At 38.9% G+C, this 23,163-nt stretch overlaps 1 protein-coding gene across 2 annotated transcripts in view; it reads left to right on the top strand.

The window, feature by feature from the left end:
• Positions 1-23,163, top strand: part of LOC128512436 (double C2-like domain-containing protein beta) — a 67,118-nt gene that overhangs the window by 5,270 nt on the left and 38,685 nt on the right. For both annotated transcript variants that reach the window (XM_053485707.1, XM_053485706.1), the window contains one exon: positions 20,450-20,529. In XM_053485707.1, coding sequence (XP_053341682.1) covers positions 20,450-20,529 — 80 coding nt within the window. The remainder of the gene's footprint in view (positions 1-20,449; positions 20,530-23,163) is intronic.

Raw genomic sequence — 23,163 nt, 5'->3', positions numbered from 1 at the left:
CTGTGGTAGCCATTCATGGAGTATGCTCTTATTATTGCTGCTCGCATGCCTTCTGTGCCACGTTTCTTGGCAGAAGGATCCATTCTGCCAATGATGGACAGCGTGAAGGATTCACAACAGGCTTTTTGACAGCGTGTGATTGTCATTTTCTCATCCCACTATTTTTTATTTTTTTGGGTTACGTCAGGCTACAATGCATCTTTATTATGGTGTATTTATTTTATTTTTCTCTAAGGGCAAGAAATGATTGTGATTTCCTTTTAAAACCACTAAGCGTTCCAGTTGCAATTTCCTTCTGAAGCCGTTTCAAGATATTATAGTCATATCAGCATTCCTTTCTTCATTACCGTCTATCATGAAGTGGTACAATACTAGTGCAATGGTACTATTAACATTTTACTGCAATTTCATGCAGAGGACTCGCCAGTGCAGCAAATTAAATACTAAATACTGAGAACTAACATTCTGTAAACAAGCATAAGCAAAAAAATTTGAAATAAAAAAAATATGAACATGCTCTTAACCATTTAAGGGTTTCGTTTATTGTTAACGTTGTTCTAATATTGCTATTGTTTTTATAAACTACTTGTTAAGTCTTGTTTAATCAAGTAAGACCCATTTGCTGTTTATACGCTACATTTACATTTATAAGCTACATGCTGTTGTGCTTGAATATCAGCATAGCCCGGTTACTGAAGATGTCAGAGTCGTGCTGATATTACTTTTCTACTGCACTTCTACAGGCACCATTTATTATCCACAGATTGTGATTTGTTTCTTTAATTTATCCAGTTGTTTTGCTCAACACATATCCTTCCACGACTGGCAGAAATTAATCAACCGTGACTGGAGGAGCTGGGGATCAACCAATTGTAATTAACGGAGTGAAAGTATTTCATTTTTATTTATTTTTTTTATTCTGATCGGTAGGAGGTGAAGATAATAAAACATGGAGGTGGTGGACAGTCCAGAGAAACTTCCAAGATTTCGTTCGCACCTCAGATGATCATCTATCTTAAGAGGTTCTGTGGTTGCATGTGCGCCACAAGGATTCAGAGGTTAGCCCTGTAGCTTTGAGCTTTATAGTGCGTTTTAGCTGTGAATAGAAGAGCACAGACAGTTCAGAGGCAATTTGAAATTACTTGGAAGCAATTCCTAAGAAGATAGTGTTGTTTATGTCGATCTTACATTATCAGAAGTGTTTTCATGACCAGTTTTGAATGTGGGTTTTTGCACTGGTAGATGCTCTCCCCTCTATCTAGTACTGCGGATCGTAATGGCCAACTTTCACCCATACTAACACTAAGTGACAATTATTTGAACACCTGAGATGCATAAACTTAAATGTTCCTGTGCTGTTGTGCTCCATTATCACCACTTGTGGAATGCGTCTCGTCAGCTTTCTCAGTCGTAACTGAGTGTTATATATTTATGGTATAAAGTGCTCTGTGTCGTAAACCAGTAAAACAATCTGGTCGCTCTGATGTTATTCATTATTCATATCAATACATTAATGAACTCCTTATTTGTAATGTATCATTATACATTAACAACTAGAGCTGCATAATTTAAACAGTTCGATTGGACATTTGTCACTTTTTGATTCAGAATCTCAAATTTATCTGAATGGTTTATATAGCTTGAACAGCTTTTGCAAAAAATACAAACAGCTCCCACCTTTTCTCAAGGTACTTGCAAAAATACTCTAGTTTTGCAAGATTATCACCGCTTCGCATTTTGAGTTTATGGGTGATTGGTGCAATACTGCCACCTGCTGAAAAAATGGATTAGATTGGGAAAAATATTCTCTTTGTACAAGTAATGTAATTTAAGCATTCAGCACAAGTTACACCGCATTTCTGTGCTTCATTAGATACTTATAGTAGTTTTTAATGTATCTATAAAGATTAAGATTTTTATCTGGAAGTTAAATAATGTTAACTGGACTTCTTTCTTGTTAGGTTGAACTCTTTCACTATTCATCAAAATAGCTTCTTCAGTCTGTTAGATGCTGGTAGAATTCCACAAATTTGTATCCTCCAGGGTCAAGGATCCTCCCCTGAAAGATCTCATTAGGTGAACAATGGAGAAGGTGAGAGTAAGAGAGTGGGTCATTAGAGTGTAGGGAAGGGGGAGAGTTGTTGGGAAAAACCAATAATGGATAAAAAGAAATTAGGGAGAGTCATTAAGATGTGATGACCAGGGAATAGTAGAGTAGATGGAGTCCTTAGGTGTGGCTTTTCTGATGGTGCTGTAAAGTGGTCTTGATCTTCCTGGGGATGGATGGAAGGGCAGCATGAATAATAGGACCCAGGTTGTGCCTAAGACCTCTGTGGAGAGAAGGATTTTAAAAAAAATCGTCACTGCACTGGACCACATATATTATATTATATTATATTATATTATATTATATTATATTATATTATATTATATTATATTATATTATATTATATTATGTGTGTGTGTCGGTCTGTTGCTGGGTTTGTAGTGATCGGGTATGTGGTGTTTTATCAAAAATCCTTTTTAGCTTCTTGGACACAGTTGTTCCATTGGCTCTGGGTCTCAGCTCTATCTGTCGTCCTTCTGCTGGATCTGGAAGCTATCTTGTTAAAAGCACACTTAGGATATCCGCAGGCCTTGATCGCTGTCTTCAGATGCTTGTCTTCCTTCTTTTTTGTTCAGTGGAGGCGGGGATGTTTTCTGCCCTGTGGTGCAGCGTCCTAATGACCCCTAATTTGTGTTGCAGTGGGTGGTGGGAGTCAAACCGCAGGTATTGGTCCGTATGTGCGGCTTACTGTAGACTTTTATATCTAGTCTCCCATCGTTTTCTGCACAGTCCAGGAAGGCCAACCTGTTGTCCCCCTCTATTGTGAACTTGATATTAGTGTCAGTTGTATTAATATGTCCTGTGAAGGCCTGTACTTTTCTAAATTAAAGATTAGACAGTAACCATTAGGGCTATTGAAGGTAAAAATTGCAGTGCCCAAAACTCTAATGAAATCGGCAGTCTACGTTAGAGTCACAACTTGTTCACAGGGAGTTATGTAGCACACGCATCACGTAATCTAAGCATAATCAAACTGGTCCAAAAAAAGTGTTGTATAACGCTGCTTACGTCATTAGCATATAGCATTGTTTATAGAGATGGATAGATGGAGGCTCCGGCATCACTGCTTCAACCATGGGAAAGTTTTTTAGTATAGGAAATTTAGATTTTCTTTAAATGCCCTACCATATGGTTTTAGGTTATATTATTAGTTTCCTATTATATATTTTACAGACATAATCTATAGGGATGGGAATCACCAGTCACCACCTGATACCAAGGTGGTACCAAGATTTAAAGAAGTTTAACGATGAATTAAATGTGCCTCATACCATATAACATCAGTTTTTTCACTTCACAAAACAAAATAACTTACAAGAGTTGAAATTAAACAAAAACAACGCTGTATCTCTGTTCATATCAGTCATCCACCATTTTCGTTTAATTTGCCGCGGTGTTTTGAGATGGGTGCAAGTGTGTAATTAGTGGGTTTGAGACAGATTTGTTCACAGAGAGTGGAGAAAAAGGCAACTCGGAGACGTTTGATGCATGTGATTTCTGATCATGAAACGCCATAAAAATGCCTTTCCACTGAAGCTTCTGCACTCTGGTACAGACCCGTTTATATCCGAGGCTGATCACCTGTCACGGCCAATTAAACTGAAAATCAGCCAATTCTGGTCACTGACTGATCGACCGGTTCATCTGTATTATAAATGTCAAAATAGTTTCTAAAAATCACAGCACATGCCAGCACATTGGGCTATGGTTCGGAAGGTCCCAGGTTCAAATCCCATGACCACCAAGTTGTCCCTGTTGGGCCCTTGAGCAAGGACCTTAACCCTCAACTACTCAGATGTATAATTAGATAAATGTAAGTGGCTCTGGGTAAGGGTGTTTGCCAAATGCCTAAATGTAATATCTTCCTGATATCTTCCCACGCTTATTGTGTATACATGTTGCGAGAGGATTCGGTTCGCTATAAGGCGCACACCTACGGAAATCGGTAGCGTAAAACCTACATTACGAGACAAGCGTGAGAGCTTTCGATTTTCAGTGCACTTTTTTTTTACTTTATATTTATATATAAAGACACTCATAGTACTTACCACGGACGTTCTGTTCCCCCTTTTCAATCCATGGATTAAGGTCATCCAAGAGAGGCTTTGAGTGCTTGTGTGCAGAGGCGAAGGGGTGGGCGCACGTGTGTGGGATTGTGGTGCGATTCTCTTTTTCATTAGCTTTGTGTCGTGTATCTGAGAAGTGACACGACACCTAAACGGTCCGTGGGCAAAGTCAGGACGGCCGCCAGTGGCCCTATCTCCGCCACCTTTGTTAGTGTTATGTCTCACTTTATTGGGTGCAATGGCTTCCATGTTTGTTTATTGCACTATAAAACACATTGCGCTTCAACTCGAACACCACTTTCCATTTTTCACACCTTAATTTGTCACTTAGGCTTAATTGTTTACACTTACCCAGAAAGCTTTCTTTTACAACAGTACTTTTTTGCATTACCAAACTGCACTCATCTCCCTTTGATGCATAATATATATATATATATATTCTTTTTTTTCCCCTATTTTCAGACATTTTTATTTCTATAACTGTCCCCAGCTGGGCTTTTACTGATCACTGGATTCACTCAAGCTTCCCTCGCTAATCTGTTTTCTGCTTCAGTCAATCCCACTGGAGTTTTAGCCAGGCATGGGTCTATGATGGATGACACACACACGCGTCTACGAATAAATACGCAGGACCTTCAGATTATGTGTTCACTCACTCAGAAATCAACCTCATTTACATACAACTTGCACTGGGTAGGACAGGTGTACTTTTTCCTTAAACAGATCACATAAAGAAAGGTAAAACAGTAAATAAAGGCTGATTAGCACGATGTGGTAATGCTAACATGCCCCTCCCCCCAAAAAACAAGCTGTGCATGCAATCAAGTTTCTCTTTTGCATGACACCCCAAAGATTTACGGGTTTCTCAGAGTTTATAGAGGACAAGAGGAATGGACAGTTACCTTACACTTGTCTAGAGTGTGTGTGATTACCAGAGAACAGCGTTCCTTTAGATTAAGAAAAGAGAATACCTGTTCGTTTCCAATTCCCGCACATCTTATTAGGGAACTACGAGCTACCAAAACATTATTGCAGCGTAAAACATTTTGGGAAAAGCGCTATCCCACATTAATCCGCTGTGATTTTGATTTTGTGAGCAGTTTGGACTGGAGAAGAAAAGGTTTTTGCTATAAAAAAAAAAAGAGTATCGTTTTGTACGAGACACAACGTTTAAACTATCGCCAGCACAAGTTGCACGGCATTTGTGTTGATTTAAATACTTGTAGTTTTTGATGCATCAGAATTATTATCCGGGTAGAAACTGTGCAATATTATCCTTGTGCAATTTGTTGGACTAGTTCAATCTTTTGTAATCTATTGTATTGTTTTTCTTTTTCTTTCATTTTTATACTCTACTGTCCCTATTTTCTATCTGCACATTTTTTGTCTTTGCTGCTGTAACAAAGAAATTTCCCCGTTGTGCGACGTATAAAGGAATCTCTTTTCTTTAAAAAAATATATATAGCTGCTTGAGACAAATCATTCTATTTGATCTACATTTACAATTGATAAAATATACTCAGTTCGAATTGCGATGAATTCAATAAATGTAAACGCATTATTCTGAATTACCACACCCCCTGGACATTGTTTCCCTGATGCACTTTAAATATGTGAATTATGACACTTTCAGGCATAATTGCACACCCCCTGGACATTTTTATTTATATTCAGCTTCATTCCCACATGAACAAAAACCATAAATTCTATATTTTTCTATATTACTGTTTTTCTTATTTTTCTTGTATTGTATATTTTGTATTGTATAGATATTTTATTGCTTCTTAGTTAAATTTACTTTCTCTTTTTCTTTTTTATATTTATTTCCTATTAATAGTCTTTTATTTTAAGGTTTTAGCGTTCAAATGTTGAGCCAAAAAGCATGTGTGGATTTTCAAGCATTTCCAGCATTCATTCATTTATCCTTAGTAGCTGCCTGGTCGCATTTTTGAGGTAGCATTAAAAATGCATTATAAACTCTAGTGTTGTAGCGTTGAGGTTGAGGAACTGTTGGATGTTTTGCTATTCGGAACACCCAAAAGACGTCTTCAGCGCAACATCGTCCAAATCTGTCATCGGAAAAGGAAACAGCATTTATCTCGAAAAAAAAGCAAACCTAAAATGTATTCCATGCTGAATTATGTTCATCCAGAGTGAATTCACTCTTTCAAGCCATCATCCCGTTGAGATGATATAAAAAGGTACTCTAAATGCTGTAGCTATAATCAAGTGTACTGTAAACACACTCCACACACACAATAGAGGCGGAATGCATGCAGAGCAACACCATCCTGGATGTGTGTCTAACGGCATGCTTTTTTTTCTCCCTACCTAGCCAGGCATAATTATAGCTAAAAAGTGAACCAGAGATCCTTCATTTTCGTTTCATTACAGCCTCTTTATACCGTAAGAAGCTTCTTTGTGTGTGGGATCTCGTTTGCGATAGCTTTAAAGAGGAAAGTCTCTGATACAATCCCTAGAGTATACAGAACATGCTTGTCCATATGGAACAGACTTTTTCTGTAGGCTGCACCACGCTTGTTAGTGCGAGACTAATGGTTTTGCTGTGTCTTAGGTGTGTTTCATATCATTCATCAAGTAAGCCTTGCTTTATTCGGTTTGGGTCGCTTAATGATGTTCGAAAGGGAAACCTGGGTCAAAGTTCAGAGCATGGTTAATACACCATGTGTTGCAGTGTTATTAAAGGAGCTCGGCACCATTTTTGCATGAAAATGTTGTTTTCGGATGATACATCATCATGTTTCATCATAATTTTATTAAGAAAAAAAAAAAAGGTTAAACAAAGCAGAGCGCCAAGTCTAAATTATTTAACCAAAGGTGCCAGTGTTTCACTCCAGCATTTACAATTTTGATCCCGTGCTTCAGGTGGCTTAGTGGTTAGCACTACCGCCACGCACCTCCAGGGTTGGAGGTTCACCGACCCTCCGTGTTTATGTTCTCCCTGGGAGGTGAGTGAGTTTTCCTCCAGTTTCCTCCTGTAGTCCAAATACGTATAGTGCAGACTTATGGGTGTTTCCAATTTGCCCATAGTGTGCGATTTGGTGTGTTAGTGTGTGTCCATGTTGTGCTGAAGTTTCATGTTTTCTCCACCTCGTTCAATTTTTCAAAGTTAAAAGATGACAGTTAAAGATAGTAAAGAGTTCAATTTCATCACGAGCCAAATGTATTTCTCGTAGCTTTTGATAAACGATAGCAGCGGAACGTGGTGGCAGCAGACTCCTGAAAAAACGCTTTAAAACCTACTCTAGCAGTAGATCGCGTTCAGCTCAAATGACCTCATTCACCTGATGCTAACTATTTCCACACCAGCAGCTGTTCGGCAATGATAAGAGAAGAAGATCCAAAATGCACTCCCATAACCTTCCTTCTTATTACCCACATTTTCTCAGAGACCTTCCTGACCTGTTCTCCTTGTGTTCGCTCCATCCGAATAGCAATATTCAGCTCTCCGTATAAAGGCTTTTTTTTTTTTTAGCTTTATTCTTTCTGGCTGCATTCCGACATGCTATTCAGGCAGCTCAGCAACACGTTCTTTGAGCAAGAACCTTACGTTTTATATATTAAATATATATATAGATTTTTTCCCCCCTTATTATTCACCAGCAGAAAAGCTGAGTGTTTGAGTTGCAGGAGTGCAAGCAGTTGTAAACACTTTTAGATTATATGCAGAACAAACAGTCTGCTCGAATCCGAGTTGCACAAAGAGACTATCAAAAAAAAATACTAAAATATATCCAGGCTCCAAAATAAACTGTAAATATTTGTTCTACAGAATCACAAAATTCAGTTTGAGGATAATGAAAGCATTCATCTCATCTCACTTAATCTAAACTAATCTGAGTCATTCATTGTTGTTCATGCAGGTCATAAGCAGGTACAGTTCCACTTAACGTCCCACTCGGAGCTTTTATTCTCTGAGTCATTGAGCCACAAATGTTGCAGGGGAAGCCACGTTTGTAATATCGCAGTCAGTCTATTAGCAAGGATACTTGACTAATATTTAATGGCCCATTCACCACTTTTATGTCACAGGTTGTACAAGGATCAGGTCAGAACAGTGCAGCTGGGCGTGGTGTTAAGCATCAAGTCACCAGTTAACAGTTTTGTTCATAAGGACAAGCCCTCCTTATACTAATCATACTTTAGGAAACATAACGGAATTACAGTACATTATCCATATCTGTATTTAGATATCCAAATCTGAAAGTTCCCTCCTTCGTTCTCTTCCATAATTTCTCACTTGGTGACTGGTTTCCCTAATACCAACATAGTGTCCTTATTTAAATCAGGTGACTCGGAGACATTGAAATAAAAGGCAACAATTAAAATAAATCAAGGCTATAATCAAAAGGTATGTTACAATCAGTTATAATTTATTATAAGCTTGATCATTATTACTATTGTCATCATTCTTAAATGAAGTGGTAGAGTTTTACCCCAGATTCTAGCCAAATATTAATTGAAGGCTTGGAAACATTCTGCCTCCTGGCTTTTAATAAACTTTTAATTAGCTGCCTTATTTAAAACGTGTTTAAACCAAAGCATCTTCCTCTATGCCCATAAATTCTTTAGCACCAGTTGGCCCTAATGATGTAGCTGTCCTCTTCTGAAGGAGACAGCAACCCAGTGCTGTGCATGTCTGTGCGTATTGATGCCCTTTTTTTTTCCTTTGTGAATGGCTGAAGGCTGTTGCTGTGCTGTTCATCTCACTAAAGGGTAAAGATAAACCTACCTTATTCCTTAAATACTCTTCATACTTTTATACTGCTCTCGGACCATTATCCCTCTCACGCACACCTCTAACCACGTCCATTATAAAACGATCTTGTGACGCTGGTCTCGGATCAGCGCGCTGCCTGGTCGACTTTCCTGACCACAGACCACATGCTAAATGAATTGTTTAAACAATTTAAAGCTCTTGGATTGAGCCCTGGGTTTTGCCTGTGCATTTCTGATTTAAAAAATGAATAAACCACCATGAAGACCAGAGAGCGGGCCTCCGAGTGGCGCAGTGGTAAAGTGCTCGCCCTATCATCCGGTGATCGCTGGTTTGGTTCCCGGGTGATGCTGTAACCTCTCGCAGCCGGAGGCCTTTGAGAGAGCTAAATTGGCCGAGCTCTCTCAGCGGGGAGGGATGAAAGGTATTAGTGCTCCCACATTAATTGCACGGCTCTACGGCATTCGGGGCATTTGCAAGCTCACCAACGCGGAGGGAGCGGAAAGCGCTGGCCTCCGAGTGTGTGATACCGCCCCCAACAGTGCGTTAGCAAGCAGGTCGAAAAAAAAAAAGAGGTCGACTGGTGTCATGTGGTTCGGAGGAAACACTACTTACCTCCGACCAGCCAGGAGGGCCGGGTGCTGTCACGCGTTTCCTCCGAACCACATGACACCAGTCGACCCTCCTGGCTGGTCGGAGGTAAGTAGTGTTTCCTCCAAACCACGTGACACCATTTTCCTCCGAACCACGTGACACCAGTCGGCCCTCTTGGCTGGTTGGAGGTAAGTAGCCTTAATGTGGGAGCCCCCACATTATTGGACGAATAAATAAAAAAAAATTTTAAAATGAAGACCAGAGAGCTGTCTATGGTTGAAAGCCGTTTTAAAACTAAGAAAAAGCATAAAAAATGCTTACCATTTCAGGAAATTTGGAATGGCGAAAGAATAAGAGAAAACAAACACTGCTGTACTACAAGTTAGTCATTCAACAGGTCAGCCAAGAAAATCACCAGTAGTTAATGAGAAATACTTTGAGAGCTCTACAAGGAAAAAAAAAAACAGCTGCAGTCACCCGAACCCGAAATACAGAGATGCTCTACAGACGTTCTGGAATGAAGGTTAGCGTCTGCCCAACTGTTAGTAAGTGTGGAGAAGATACCGATCTGGTCCAAAACATGGAAGCTCATTGGTCAAGCCCAGTGGAGGTACTGGCATGGTTTGTTTGTTTGCCTGCTTCTTGAACAGGATCACTAATCTTTATTGAGGATGTAATTCTCAATCGCAGGAGAAGAATGAATTTAAAAGCGTCCATATCATTCTGTTTGCCAGTTTCCAGGGAAATGCATTATAGGTAATTGTTAGGAACTTCATTATGCAGCCAGATAATGCCCCAAAACACACTGCTACCAACACAAGGATTTCATCAAAGAGGGGAAAGTGGAAGGTTTTTGACTGGCTAAGTTAATCACCAGACCTTAACTCAATTAAGCATACTATTTACCTCTCAAAGTGGAGGCTAAAGTCAGAAACTCTCTAAAATAAACAAGTGAAAAAGCAGGAGTTTTATTAAAATGTATCTTCAAATAGCAGCTACTGGGAAATAAAATACCACGTGGGTGCAATATGAGGACATTCACATCAATATTTTTCAACTATAAAGAAAACGTATGTCTATTTGTAAAATACTTATGTGGAAATTGTTTTTTCATTTATTGTATAAATTTCCAATGCAATGACTAGGAAAACATTGATATTTAAATATGGTTGAGGGCGAGGTTTGAGTGTTTCAATTTATCTTTTTTATTTTTTATTTTTTTTGCACAAAGAACAAAGACTTAAGGGAGGAATGACTTCGTCTGGCTAAACACCAGAACATAAACTTTTTCCCTCCATCTCAAGACCCAAAAAATATTATGGTGTTAGAATGTCTGTTGGGGGAGAAAATGGCATTGGCCTTTCAGTGAGTGATTCTTTTAGTGCTACATCCATCATTTTACCGAGCACCTGTAGAGCAAAATAACCTTGACTCATAAAAAAGCAAGTGCGCCGTCAAATTGCTCCTGAATATAGCAAGGGATATTTTCGGAGTTGTGGCTCTGTGGACAGAACCTGGACTGGAGAACTTCTATAGAGATGTGTGTGTGTGTGTGTGTGTGTTTGTGGAAGAGGGGGTGCTGTCATGATAAAATATGCCAGCTCCAGGTGAACAAAGAGGATGGTTTCATTTGCTCCAAAATTTCCAAACATCTAAGAGATGTGATCTTAAAATAGTGACCACCTCTTATCAGAATCTTATTACACTTAAAGTACATCTACCAGCATAAAGTCAACATATGACATCTTTTTTTAATTTTTTTTAAGTGAATCCAATTTCCAATGAGGCGTTTTCAATTAATTCCACCCAGCACCCGTTGCCCTTGTCAGTCTGCTTTTACCGAAGCAGCAGGGACGCTGAACCTCAATTTCCAATTTATCATGTGTTCTTCCTTCATGTTCCTATGATGCTCATCATCCTCGCCAGTGATTTCACTCAGCTTCACTGATTACCTCCATGGCACTAGTCAACGTTTGCATCGTTTGATGACCCCAGAGCGCTCACTGACGGTTTTTGTCGACTCTCTTTGAGCAAATCGCAGAAAAACGCATAAATCATTTCAGCCCCGAGCCCTGTTTCTCTTCACACACCTCCAGCCAAAGTGGCTGGGATTTTACTTAATTGTCATGCTGACTGCCTTTACATGGCCACAGCTGCTGGATGGAGCAGGAACCTTGTGCAACATATTAAAGTAAATAGCTGTAGGTATCTCTCCCTACAAAAGCATTGGGTTAGCACGACGAAGGTTTTATTTTAAAAAGCGAAAAATGCGGTGAGAGCATGCCAAAACATGACGACTAAACCAGTGTGAGTTTTTTGTTGGTTATTGGAAGCCAAGTTACAGAATTGAAAGGTTTGAAAGAATAGCTCATTTGAAAGAAATCAGGTTTGAAAAGAATAGCCCATTACTTGCCAGATGTATATGAAACCATTGGGTTTAGGTACCACATAATCAAGCACACTTGGGTTATGAAGCCGTAAAAAGGATCCGAAACAAACCAGCCAGTCCACCTCTGAATAGGAACATTTTTTGGGGAGATTTGGAGTGGCCTAGTCATAAATTCAATTGAAATGCTATGGCTTGATCTTAAACAGGCTGTTTAATGTAGCTAAACCCGTGGTTCTTAAAGTGTGGGGCGCGCCCCACTAGTGGGGAATCCAAACATGACAGGTGGGGCGCAATGAACGGGAGGGAATTAGTGGAAAATAATAAGAAAGTACCTATTCTAATTCATCCTTTCCTTTACTAACTATAAAGATCGGACACTCGAAACTTAACAATCACACGCAAAGAAATGGATCATTAATACAAGTAAATTAAAATAACATCAAAGAACCATAAGTGGAACCATAGTGCAATAATAACGGTTTAACGTCGCCATGTTAATTGCAGAGGAACAATATATAAGGAAACATTTGGTATTATATATGTAATTTTATTTATTCCAATGTGTATACTGATGTTTAATCAACATCGTTCTACGCTTTTTGTTGGCGTGCGGCATTTTGCGATGATCCCTAAATCATTCGTTGCGCTGTACAGAATAATGGTGTTTATGCTTTTAAACATGTATAATTTAAGGCGGATGTAGCTTAAAGACAATGTTGAGAGGAAATATATGTGGGTATCTTATTTGCGGGTTTATTTACGCAGCTATTAAATTCGGAGATGCGAATATCAAACGAACTTTACCGCGGTCACAAACCGGGTCAGTAGCAGACTGTATGTAGTGAGCATAATGACGTCAATGGATACATTTGTTACTTGGACCATAAAAAGGAGGTGATTCACCACCATCAGCCTAATCAATCAAAAAGCCAGCCGTAAAGACAACATGATAAAGCCTATGTTGCGCTTGGATTTATGGTGAGGCAGAGGAGAGACCCGTGTGTGTTTTGTGTCTTAAACCCCTGGCAGCAGACAGCACGAGACACAACAAAGTAGGAAGAAACTTAGAGACAACACACCCCAGTCACGTTAATAAACCACTCGACTTCTTTGAAAGTAAGCTCTAGATAAGTGAGCCTGTTAAGCCTGTTATAACAATTTCATGTGTATTTTATCTGTTTTGAACTTGGTGTTATTTGATCTTATTGGCTTGGGAATTAATATTTCAATAAATAGTAAACTTGGATTTCGTTATCATTTTGTTGACAAGTGGGTCTTGAAAATTCGCCCATCCCCTTAAGTAGGGAATGACAGAAAATGTTTGAAACCACTGGGCTAAACTGAAGCAATTCTGCCAAAATGAGTGGGCCAAAATTTCTCCACAGCTATATAAAAGCCTGATTGCCAGTTTTTGCAAATGCTTGATAGCAGTTCTTGCCAACAATTGTGGCATAACCAATTAAGTTTATGGGCAGTGACTTTTTCGCATAGGGACATGGCTTGGAAAGCTTTTTTTTTTTTTTCTTTTAATAAATGAAATCATTTAAAAACTGCATTTAGTATTTACTTGGGCTATCTTGTACTTTTTATTTTGGGATGATCTAAATCATTAATTAAGTGAGCTAGCTTAATATAATACTTAGCTAGTTTTCTAGTTGAGATTGTGGGAACAAGTGCTAATATGTGCTAATAAAGTGCTGAAACTGGCATCATGCTGGGCCCTGCCTGGGTAAGAAGTCAAGCCTAGTATCCCATGCAAAGGCTGAGATAAAGAAACGTTTGCTCCTGCTACTTGGTCACAAGCTTCGTATGAACCTGCTTGTCCATCTATGAATAAACAGCTGATACAGTCTGTTTATCATCCCAGGCACAGAAAACACAATCCATACATCAGCTTTAACCCAAAGAAACGCCCTGTTAAGAAACCACAATGTTTAAAGAATGCAGCTGAATATTTGATGTCCAGAAGCCAAGAGTTCAGATTACTGGTTGCTGGATTTGAACTTTAAGCATTTGAAGCTCAGTTCAGAGTCTCAGACTGTCGTTTCTCTTTTAAGCCCAGTACATGCTGGTGCTTAGATGCTCATAGGCACACGTTAAATGCAATTATATAGTTTCATTTTACTTTTATATATATATATATATATATATATATATATATATATACTATATATATATATATATACTATATCCATTTTTCACAGGTACATACAGTATATATATATATATATATATATATATATACACTGTATGTACCTGTGAAAAATGGATATAATTGAGTGAAATAATAGCAACTCTTTAGAGTTAATGGCACCTGCTGCACGTTCTCAAAAGCTGTACCTTCAGTACGAAAATCATTAGAGGCTCAGTGCCGCCTTCATCCTCTAGACGTGTCGAACAGGGAAGGAGACTAATGGAGGCTGGCGTAGTGTGACCAGTCTGAACTGCACAGGGCCACAAATGGAGCTCTTTCTTTTTCTCTCTCTTCTGTTCTGTCTGTCTTTGCTGCACCTTTATCTTTACTCTTAATCTAATCGCTCTATATATGTTTTCTTTTTCTCTCCTTCTACTTTATTTTCTGCTCACAGTCTCAGACCGAGACTCATTTGTCTGTTCCTTGGGCAGTGTTTTTTTTTTTTTTCAGTCTCATGGCTTAGTTCACCTTATGTATAAAGCAGGTCCTGTAATTAATTTTCTCTTTATGCACTGTATCTGCCCAGACCACTGTCATAGACTTATAAGTGCTGCTCCTGTTTAGAGTGGATTCAGCCTGCAGCAGTAATTCCCTGGTCTTATTACCTGGAGTTATTATTCTGCATTTTTTAAAGACGTCCTTTAGAGCCTGGAGCAAGCTGTATGTAAGTAAATATGAGCCGAGACGAAAAGTCAAGAACATACACCTTAAATATCAGTCGCTTGAGCCAATGTTGCTGGAAAGAGTGTGGTGTTCATAATTTCAAATCCCAGGGAAGCCATGGACACCCGTGGCATACTCCATCTCTCTCTCATCAGTCAGAGTGACACCAATCATAGACAATAGCAGGTGTCGCTTTCTTCTGATGGTGGGTGGCGGATGACCAAATTAGGAAAAATTATATTGATGATATAAGATAAAACATAATTCTCACATAAAATCCTCACATAATTAAAAGTTTGGCTTCCTGTGGTATGTCTTAGCACAAGAAGCTTTAGGTCTTTATTTTCATATAGTTAGATTTCGAATGATTTGCATGATTAAAAGTCTAATTTTTATCCTTCCCTTTTTCATCAAGGTTTGATCCACTTGCCTTCAGCGCCCTTTTGCCCTCGTCCCTATAGAGTGCAAAACAACTCTGACCCACTCATAAGGTGTATCGGTTACATCAGTGACCTCAGTGTTTCTTTAATGAGGGTTTTAGTATAGTCTAGGAGGAGTACTTCGCACACAAAAGCACACTCACACACACAGAAGGTCATAGCTAACATGCTCTCAAGATGCTCAATTAAGGCAAATGATCCTCTGATTCACAGTACCTACTGCCAACCGGTCTCTTGAGCTAATGACCACACATTAGCCAACCCAAATCGCTCGTCACTTTCATCCGCTCTAGATCAATTAGGCGTCATGTTGGGATGCGAGGAATTTTCATTACGGTGCCTCCATGCCGGCGTGATGTATGGCTGCAGATTTAAACCGAAATGGTTAGTCAGAAATGTGTTTATTTTTCATCCTCATCCACCGTTTTTCATTCAAACTGCCTTCAGCTGATGGATATTTAGACAAGAGGAATGAAACGCATTTCTTCAGCCTGGTAGAAGTGTAGGAGGAAACGGCATGATTCTTTGATGGAAATGAGGCTGAACGGAAAGATATTCACGAGCTTTTAAAGGCTCTTTTTAACGAGCGAATTGTGGCATAAGGCAGAAATGAAATGTCCATCAGGTTTGCACTAAATCTCTCATTGGGATTTAAACTCCTTATGGCAGATACTGTATGAATACAGGAAGGTGACAAAAACCCTTTTTTCTTTTTTCTCTCCATTAGATTTAGCATATTTTTTCAAACCCACTCTTGTCTGTAATTTGTAATGATTACAACACTCCTCAGGAAAGGTAAGATGGCAGGACCCTGCTCTAGCTCGGGGCTCAGCTCCACTCAGGAGTCACCATTCAATTTGCCCAAAAAGAGACATAAAAGAGACAGCACAGATATGTGTGTTTAATTAGACCATTGACGGAGTTAACAAGTGATAATTCCAAGCTGTTTTTTGCAACAATACTACAGCTCAAGTGTGGACTTATTCTTACTGTGTGTGACTCAACTTCACATCTTGAAACTGTAAGTGTTCCTATTTTAAAGTTGTAGTTTAAGCTCATTTGTTGATTTCGGGCACTGTGAGGGTAATGTTGCTGACGATAGCTTGTATTGCATGCCAAAGCAGGATAAATCTTCTAGGTAGTCGTTTTGAGGAATATTGATAATCTACCAGAGAGTGACAGAGTAACAAAGTGACTAAACACAAATCTATTTTTTTGTATCTACTAGGTTATAAATCATTAAATATAAAAATGCATAGGTGAAATGGGTTAAGAAAAGTAAACGTTCAAACGTTTTTTGAGGGCACTCTAGGTTCAGTCTAGGTATGTGTAGCCACTGAGTACATCTTTTCGAGTTGCTCTTAGGGAATGGCACAACACACTCCGAGGAAAGCACTAATCCACCCCTTCTGCTTGCGTGAGGTCACAAATGCCCTCGATTGGCTAGTGTAACTACATTTTATGTCCATTTCTTGTGGCTGTGTCCTACTTTCAGCCCTGACTAATCTCGTCATAACTAATTATTAATGTTAATTATTACTCTGTAACTGCTTATCAGATGATGTCTGCTCTGTTTCAGCTGCCCTCGTGACTCCTTCTCGCAAAATCACTTTGTAAAATAATCACTGATTATACTAAGCTGTAAACATTATAATGATGGGCTGTAGCATTAAATTATGAAAGCTGTTTAAAAACCTGGATGTGCTTGGATGCAAAAACAAACAGTATTCACCTGTTTAAACAGCCACAAAATATCAGTGTGATATTTTGCCAGAAATGTGTGGGTTTTTTGTTTTTTTTTAAAGGGGAAAAAAACAGATGCTCTGTTTGGAGAAAAGGTCCAGCACTTTTCTTGTCTCTGTGGTTGTGTTGGCAGAGCATTTCCCAGTGCAGTGTGCCGATTGCGATGCAGCGCCACCACATGCCACGATGGCTGTTAATGACAGACTTTTTAGAAAATTGCATTCTTCATGAAGATGCCCTCCAGAGTCGAGACCCAGAGGTGGCACAAAATTTGATGAAGGCTGGCTTGTATTCTCCATGCAGGAAAAACCCTGACCGAGAATGTCGTTGTGAATAAATTCCCTTAAAATATAAATGCGATAAATCCGTTTTCAATCCTAAAAATCAATTTTCCTGTTTGTGTTATTCGATGGAAATGAGAAAGTGTGAAAATTCCTTATAATGTTTTAAACTTCGGGTTCAACTTTTGTGTCTCTATGTTCTAATCGGCTAGAAAAATGCACTTAGTTAAAGGGGCGTCTCCGTTTAAAGCCACATACTCCGTTTACAACGGCACATTTGATCTAGGTTTTATGTTAGCCAAATGAAAGTTTTATCGACCTATAAATGCAACATTAAAGCGCCTTAGTAAGGTGTTAAGCCGCCAGAACCTTCCGGAACTGTTTTAGAACATTCTTACAGACGGCATTCCATCAGTTGGCATCCCATAATTTGGCATCCATCTGCCTATTTATCAGTGTTTTATCTCAATTAATTCATTTACCTATTGTCTATTTACATTCATACTACCAAGTGTGAACTTTACTCTGGCTATTTTCACAACAAAATTTATTTCTCAGATTTGCCGTCCACACAACAGCCCATGGAGTCCCCTGTCTCTGTCTCGCTCTCTTTCTCTCTCTCTCTCTCTCTGTCTTGGTCTCTCTCCCGCTGTGAACACATCCTGTTTTGTGTTCAAGCCGTCTTGAGGTTACACTTACAAGGCCCATGTTTACGATATGCTTAATCTCGATGAAAGGAGGACCATCAAAGCAGCAGCCAGTGTTAATTAAGTCTTAATGCAGTTTAATTGAACCGTGATGAACATGCAGCTGTCAGAGAGCAGCGAGTTTTTGAATAACAAGTGTTTTTACTTCTGTACTTATTCACATTGAAAGGTTCTATACAGTGACTAAAATTAGCAGTTTTTTGTTTTTTTCGTTAAAGGAAACCATAAAGTGTGATAACCATTTAAAACAGCACAGTTGGGAAAGCTTTTAATAACTTTAGACGTATGAAAACTAAGCCACGTAACCCTTGGGTATTTTAGCAGCCAGTTTCTGCGTTTCTCACCCCTGCTGAGGCTAATTCGTTTATCATATTACTCAAAATCCTGTCAGAAAACACAGCTCGCTAAATAGTTTAATACAGCAGGCTTCTCACAATGCCCGAATCACAAACGCGTGGAAACAAAGAACTACTGTAGCATGCGAGCTGGGTGCATATGCACAGGGACGAATGACCAAGAGCTGTATTTGCTGCTTGGAAAATAGCTATGTAAGCTAGAAAACCGAAATGCATGCCTGATAGATGAGCTTTTGAATTACACTAGCTACTCATTGCCAACTAAATTTGCCAAAGGGCCTGCACTTCATAATGTTCATATTAAGCTTATGGACTTTAGAATATTAAACGACTCAGCAGTAATGATGTCTTTTTTCATTCTGCGAATTTTTATATATTTATATAGTTATTTATGTTTCCATTTTGCTTGCAGCTGGTTGGATGAAGTTTTCCTGTAGTATCAAAAATAAGACACGGACATTGCATAGAGCTGGAGAAATCAGTATTAGGATTTAATAGTGTCTATAGTCGTGGTAGTATCAGAATTAGACCTCAGGTTCTTCTGCACAAACATGTCAAGTGGAAAATGTATATAAAATATCCTCTATTTTATAATTCCCAATTTTCATCCACAAGCTCGAACATGACCTGAGCATACCACATCTCCTGACCAAGGGTGGAAAATCATGTGCTTTCTCTAAGACGTGTCAAGACTATATTCACATCTTTTCAGGGTTTCTGCTCATGCTGAATCACTGAGCAGCGCAACACATTCAGAGAAAAACTTTATCTTCCATGTTATCTTCCAAATACAGGATCTCACAGATTGCCTAGCGTTCTTGCTGAGTAGCCAGCAGTGTTGGGTGTAACGCGTTACAAAGTAGCGTTAGAGTACTTGGATTACATTTATGATGTAACGAGTAATCTAACGCGTTAGGGCCGCCATTTAAGTACAATTTATGTAAACCGTGAGCCAGACAGCAGTCATTCTCAATCCCTTAGTGTGCGTGTAAGAAAGTCGTCCTACAAGCCCCGCCCTCGATAACCCGCCCCCCCTGCTGTTATTCCTGCTGTTATACTCCTATCTCACATGCAGGTTGACTATGCGAGGACCGACGCGCGGAAAGATGAAAACCTAATCACAGCGCCAAAACTCGCAGTGAATCATGATGAACTGTACTTACGACCACCGCGCAAAAACCCGTTGGTGAGGTAGGGGTATTAGTAGTTAACAGATTATGGGCCAAACTTCACTGAGTGATGATGGTAAAATAAATTATAAAGGTCTCGACTAAAACAACATGCATAAGGAATCACAAAGGAGTTTACACTATGCTGTAATGTAACTGATTACTTTTTAAAGACAGTAATTTTGTAATGTAATTAGTTACTTTAAAAAGCAATCTCCCCCACCACTGGTAGCCAGTTATTTCACTCTTGATTCCTGGCATGGATGGCGAATGCTTTTCTGTTGCGCAACTAAAAGACTTGATTTAAACAGAGCTTTTTTATTTTCAAACTTTTCATTTTTCACTAATTGCATGTTTTTGATGATGTCTATTTAAAACGTACAGAACCAGATGGTTAAAACCTGACCGAAACCATACTGTAGTCTATCATTGTAGGAGGAACCTATAATGTAACCCCCTGGTGTTTCTCAGTGTATGGAGAGCCACAATAGCAATGTTCATGAAAGAACTCCTTCTGATCACACTAGGCTTCATTTTAGACTACATTCTTCACCAGCTCTGATTCTGACCCCATTGAAGCGGGGGGAAATTGAAAGGTCATGCAGCTACAACATGTGCCATGGGCCAGAGTAAGCTTATCGACTATTTTTCTCTTAATGGCCAAAGTGAGCATGCTTTGTGAATGCAGAATACTACCTTGAGGTTGTCTGGATGGAGAAAAAGAAAGAAATGCCTCACTTTTTTTTTACTTTTTGCTGGGTTTCAGAATGGAAAAATGATCTTGTTGAACTGAGCTCTGGTTATCAATTCCTGCTGTCCATCAAAACCCTGCACTGGAGCATGAAGACCGTCTCTGTTCTGATTTCTACCAGCTGTACCGTATTAACTCATCCGACCAACACAGATCACGGACCCAAAATCAGTGCTTGTTCACAAACCGTATCAAAGAGTGTAGAGCATTGTGGCATGGGTAACATTTGCTGTATTTTTATCTCTTCACAGCCACGCTTGGCACTCTGGACTTCAGCCTGCTGTACGATCAAGAGAACAACGCTCTGCACTGCACCATCAATAAAGCAAAGGTATGCAGTGCCATTATTACCTGTTCAGCCATTCTAGATATTATAGAGATATTCATCTCTATCGCACATGACACATTTAAGTTTTACTCTTGCGGGAATCATGTACATCAAGAACAATTACCGTATGCAAAAACATTGGGTTTTTTTGTTGTTGTTTTTTTTCTTTTTTTACAAGATTTATTTAGATCCTTATTTGGCTTTTGGAGAAATTGGTCTCGGTTTGCATATTCTGTTATTTAGTTATCTAGCAAGATCCAGTGGGACAGGCGACTGCTTAGGTTCGATGTACATAAGCATGACTTTGTGAACTGGGTGACATCACAAATCCAACTTAATTCCATGGAATCAATCTGCAGACATTGGCGCCCTTCGGTTCTTCAAATCTTCACTCACACCCTGTTCGGAAGAAAGCATTTTAACCATTGTTTTGTCGTATCTCGTCATATACCTGTATATATACGAGCACGCGTTAATTTGAGCTTAGGGGAAAAAAAGAAAGCTTGGAAAGCAGTCTCCGATATCATCTGTTGCGTTCGTAAGTGACGAGTTAGTAATCTGCCAATGAAATCTAGCATTCCAAAACAGGTAAGTGGAGACCCGCTGCTTTTTCATGGTGCTGACAGCATTGCGAACCCTTTGTGCTGCCCAGAAACCCATCTGCTTCTGCTGTCACCCATTAGCCAAAAGCTAATAATGTTGCCAAGATATTTTTTTTTCTCTCTTTGTCTCTCTCTCGGTCTCTCTCAATTTTGGTGTTTAAGATAACATCAAGATAATTTCAAGTGTTTCTAACTCATCAGCACTAGAGTGAACGGATTTGCTTAAAACATAACCCTATTTTTTCCCTTCATTTCTCTGCATGTTTAATTACATGCTTAATAGACATTGCATAAGCAAATATTTGGCTTAATCATTTCACTGTTGGTTAGATGACACTGATGTAACCTGATGTTGTTTATGACTGAGGACACTTTTTACCGTTCTGACATGAGACAGATGCCCTCGATTTTTACATACATACATACATACAACATATAGCTACAGTAATAATCAAACAACAAGCCCATATGCCTATATTTAGTTCTTTCCATCCCTGACTTTGGATTAGAACCCGACTAATTAGCGACTGGTTCTTTTTTTTCACTCTGTGTGTTTCATGTAGGCGTAGACAGGGGCATATTGGCTCTTGTGCTTGTTTACAAATTGGAACAATTAAAGCAGATTGCAGTCAAAGCATTAGCAAATAAGAGAGGAGATAATCACAAGGTTCGTTTGTTTCCTCTGGAGACCAGAACGACAGAGGCTCTCTTCCTCTCTGCTCTCTTTTGCTCTTATCCAGCTCTTTAATATTGTTCCCTATTATTTTCTACCCTGGGTCCATCTTACCTTTACACTTTTGTCCCAGACTCCTTCTAGAAAGATTATTAATGCTGTTTAGAGCCAGTGAGAGGAAACAGGTGAAAAGGTTTTTCATCTTACAATAATAATTTGCTCTGCGTTCTGAAATGGAATCTATAAAAAAATAAAACTGATTTAAAAAAAAAAATGTAGTAACACCATTATTTTTATAAGGAGTCTCTAGTGTCGATGCTTTGTAACAGTCAGAAGTAAAGCTAAAGCTTGTCTCTGGCTACGAGCTAAAGTCTCCAGGCTACAGGTTATCCCTGTTCTGCATTAAAAATAGTCTTTTTTTTTATATATATATTTTTTTACATAATTCTATCTTATCACTTCCAGATTTTACAGCCTGTCTAATTCTAATATACTCACTACTCTGCAGATGCGTAAGCACTGTTTCAGCCCCTCGTCTGAGATACAGCGCTCAGCTACGGCGTGCTTCTGGCCTGTGAAGATAACCTGGATGATTTTGCTTGAATTGGTGTCTGTGTTAAGGATTAAAATTTTTTTTTTTTTTTTAAAGCATGATATTCAGCGACAAGAGAAGTCGTTTTCTATCTGTTTAACTCCCCATAGCAATTAATTATACAGTAATTATGCTAGCACAGTCGAAAAACAAAAGGATATGTTTAGTTTTTTTTTGTTTTTTTAATGTTGGTTTATAAAAGTGAACAGGCTATTTAATGAGCCTGCACTCATCTCCTGGATTTAAGCTCAATATATTGGCCAGGCTCTTTGCTCAAGAGAAATTACATATTGGGTTATTTTGTTATCTTAAGAGCACAGACTGAGACAAACCCTAAAGCAAACAGAGACCTATTTAGCGTTCTCTGGTGAATTATGTCCCGTATGGTTAGATGTGGTGCTCCCAGCGGCAACACTTTTCTGCTTAGAGCTACAGTACTTCACCTGCCTAGTTTCCTCATTAATATAACTGGGTTTGCGTTTTAGCTGAAGAGAGTAGGAGTGAAAATTATACCAAAAGAAAAGTGAAATGAACTTTCTGTAGTGAGTAGAAAAAGACTTTGTTGCTCCTTTGTTAAAGATACATGATTAATCTTTCAATATTTATTAATAATGTGTCAATGCCGGCCCTGGCAACTGAATGTATGTTAGAAGCTTGATCTGAGTAAATATTGCATTTCTACATTTTCACAATTTCTTCTTACAGTATGTCTTATGATCTTCCCACTCTAGTACTCTATTTTATTCAGATGCTGTAAAAACACATCTTCC

The sequence above is a fragment of the Clarias gariepinus genome, chromosome 24 (genome assembly GCF_024256425.1).
Source record: "Clarias gariepinus isolate MV-2021 ecotype Netherlands chromosome 24, CGAR_prim_01v2, whole genome shotgun sequence".
NCBI classification, from domain to species: domain Eukaryota; kingdom Metazoa; phylum Chordata; class Actinopteri; order Siluriformes; family Clariidae; genus Clarias; species Clarias gariepinus.
This window is presented reverse-complemented; position numbering and strand designations above follow the sequence as displayed.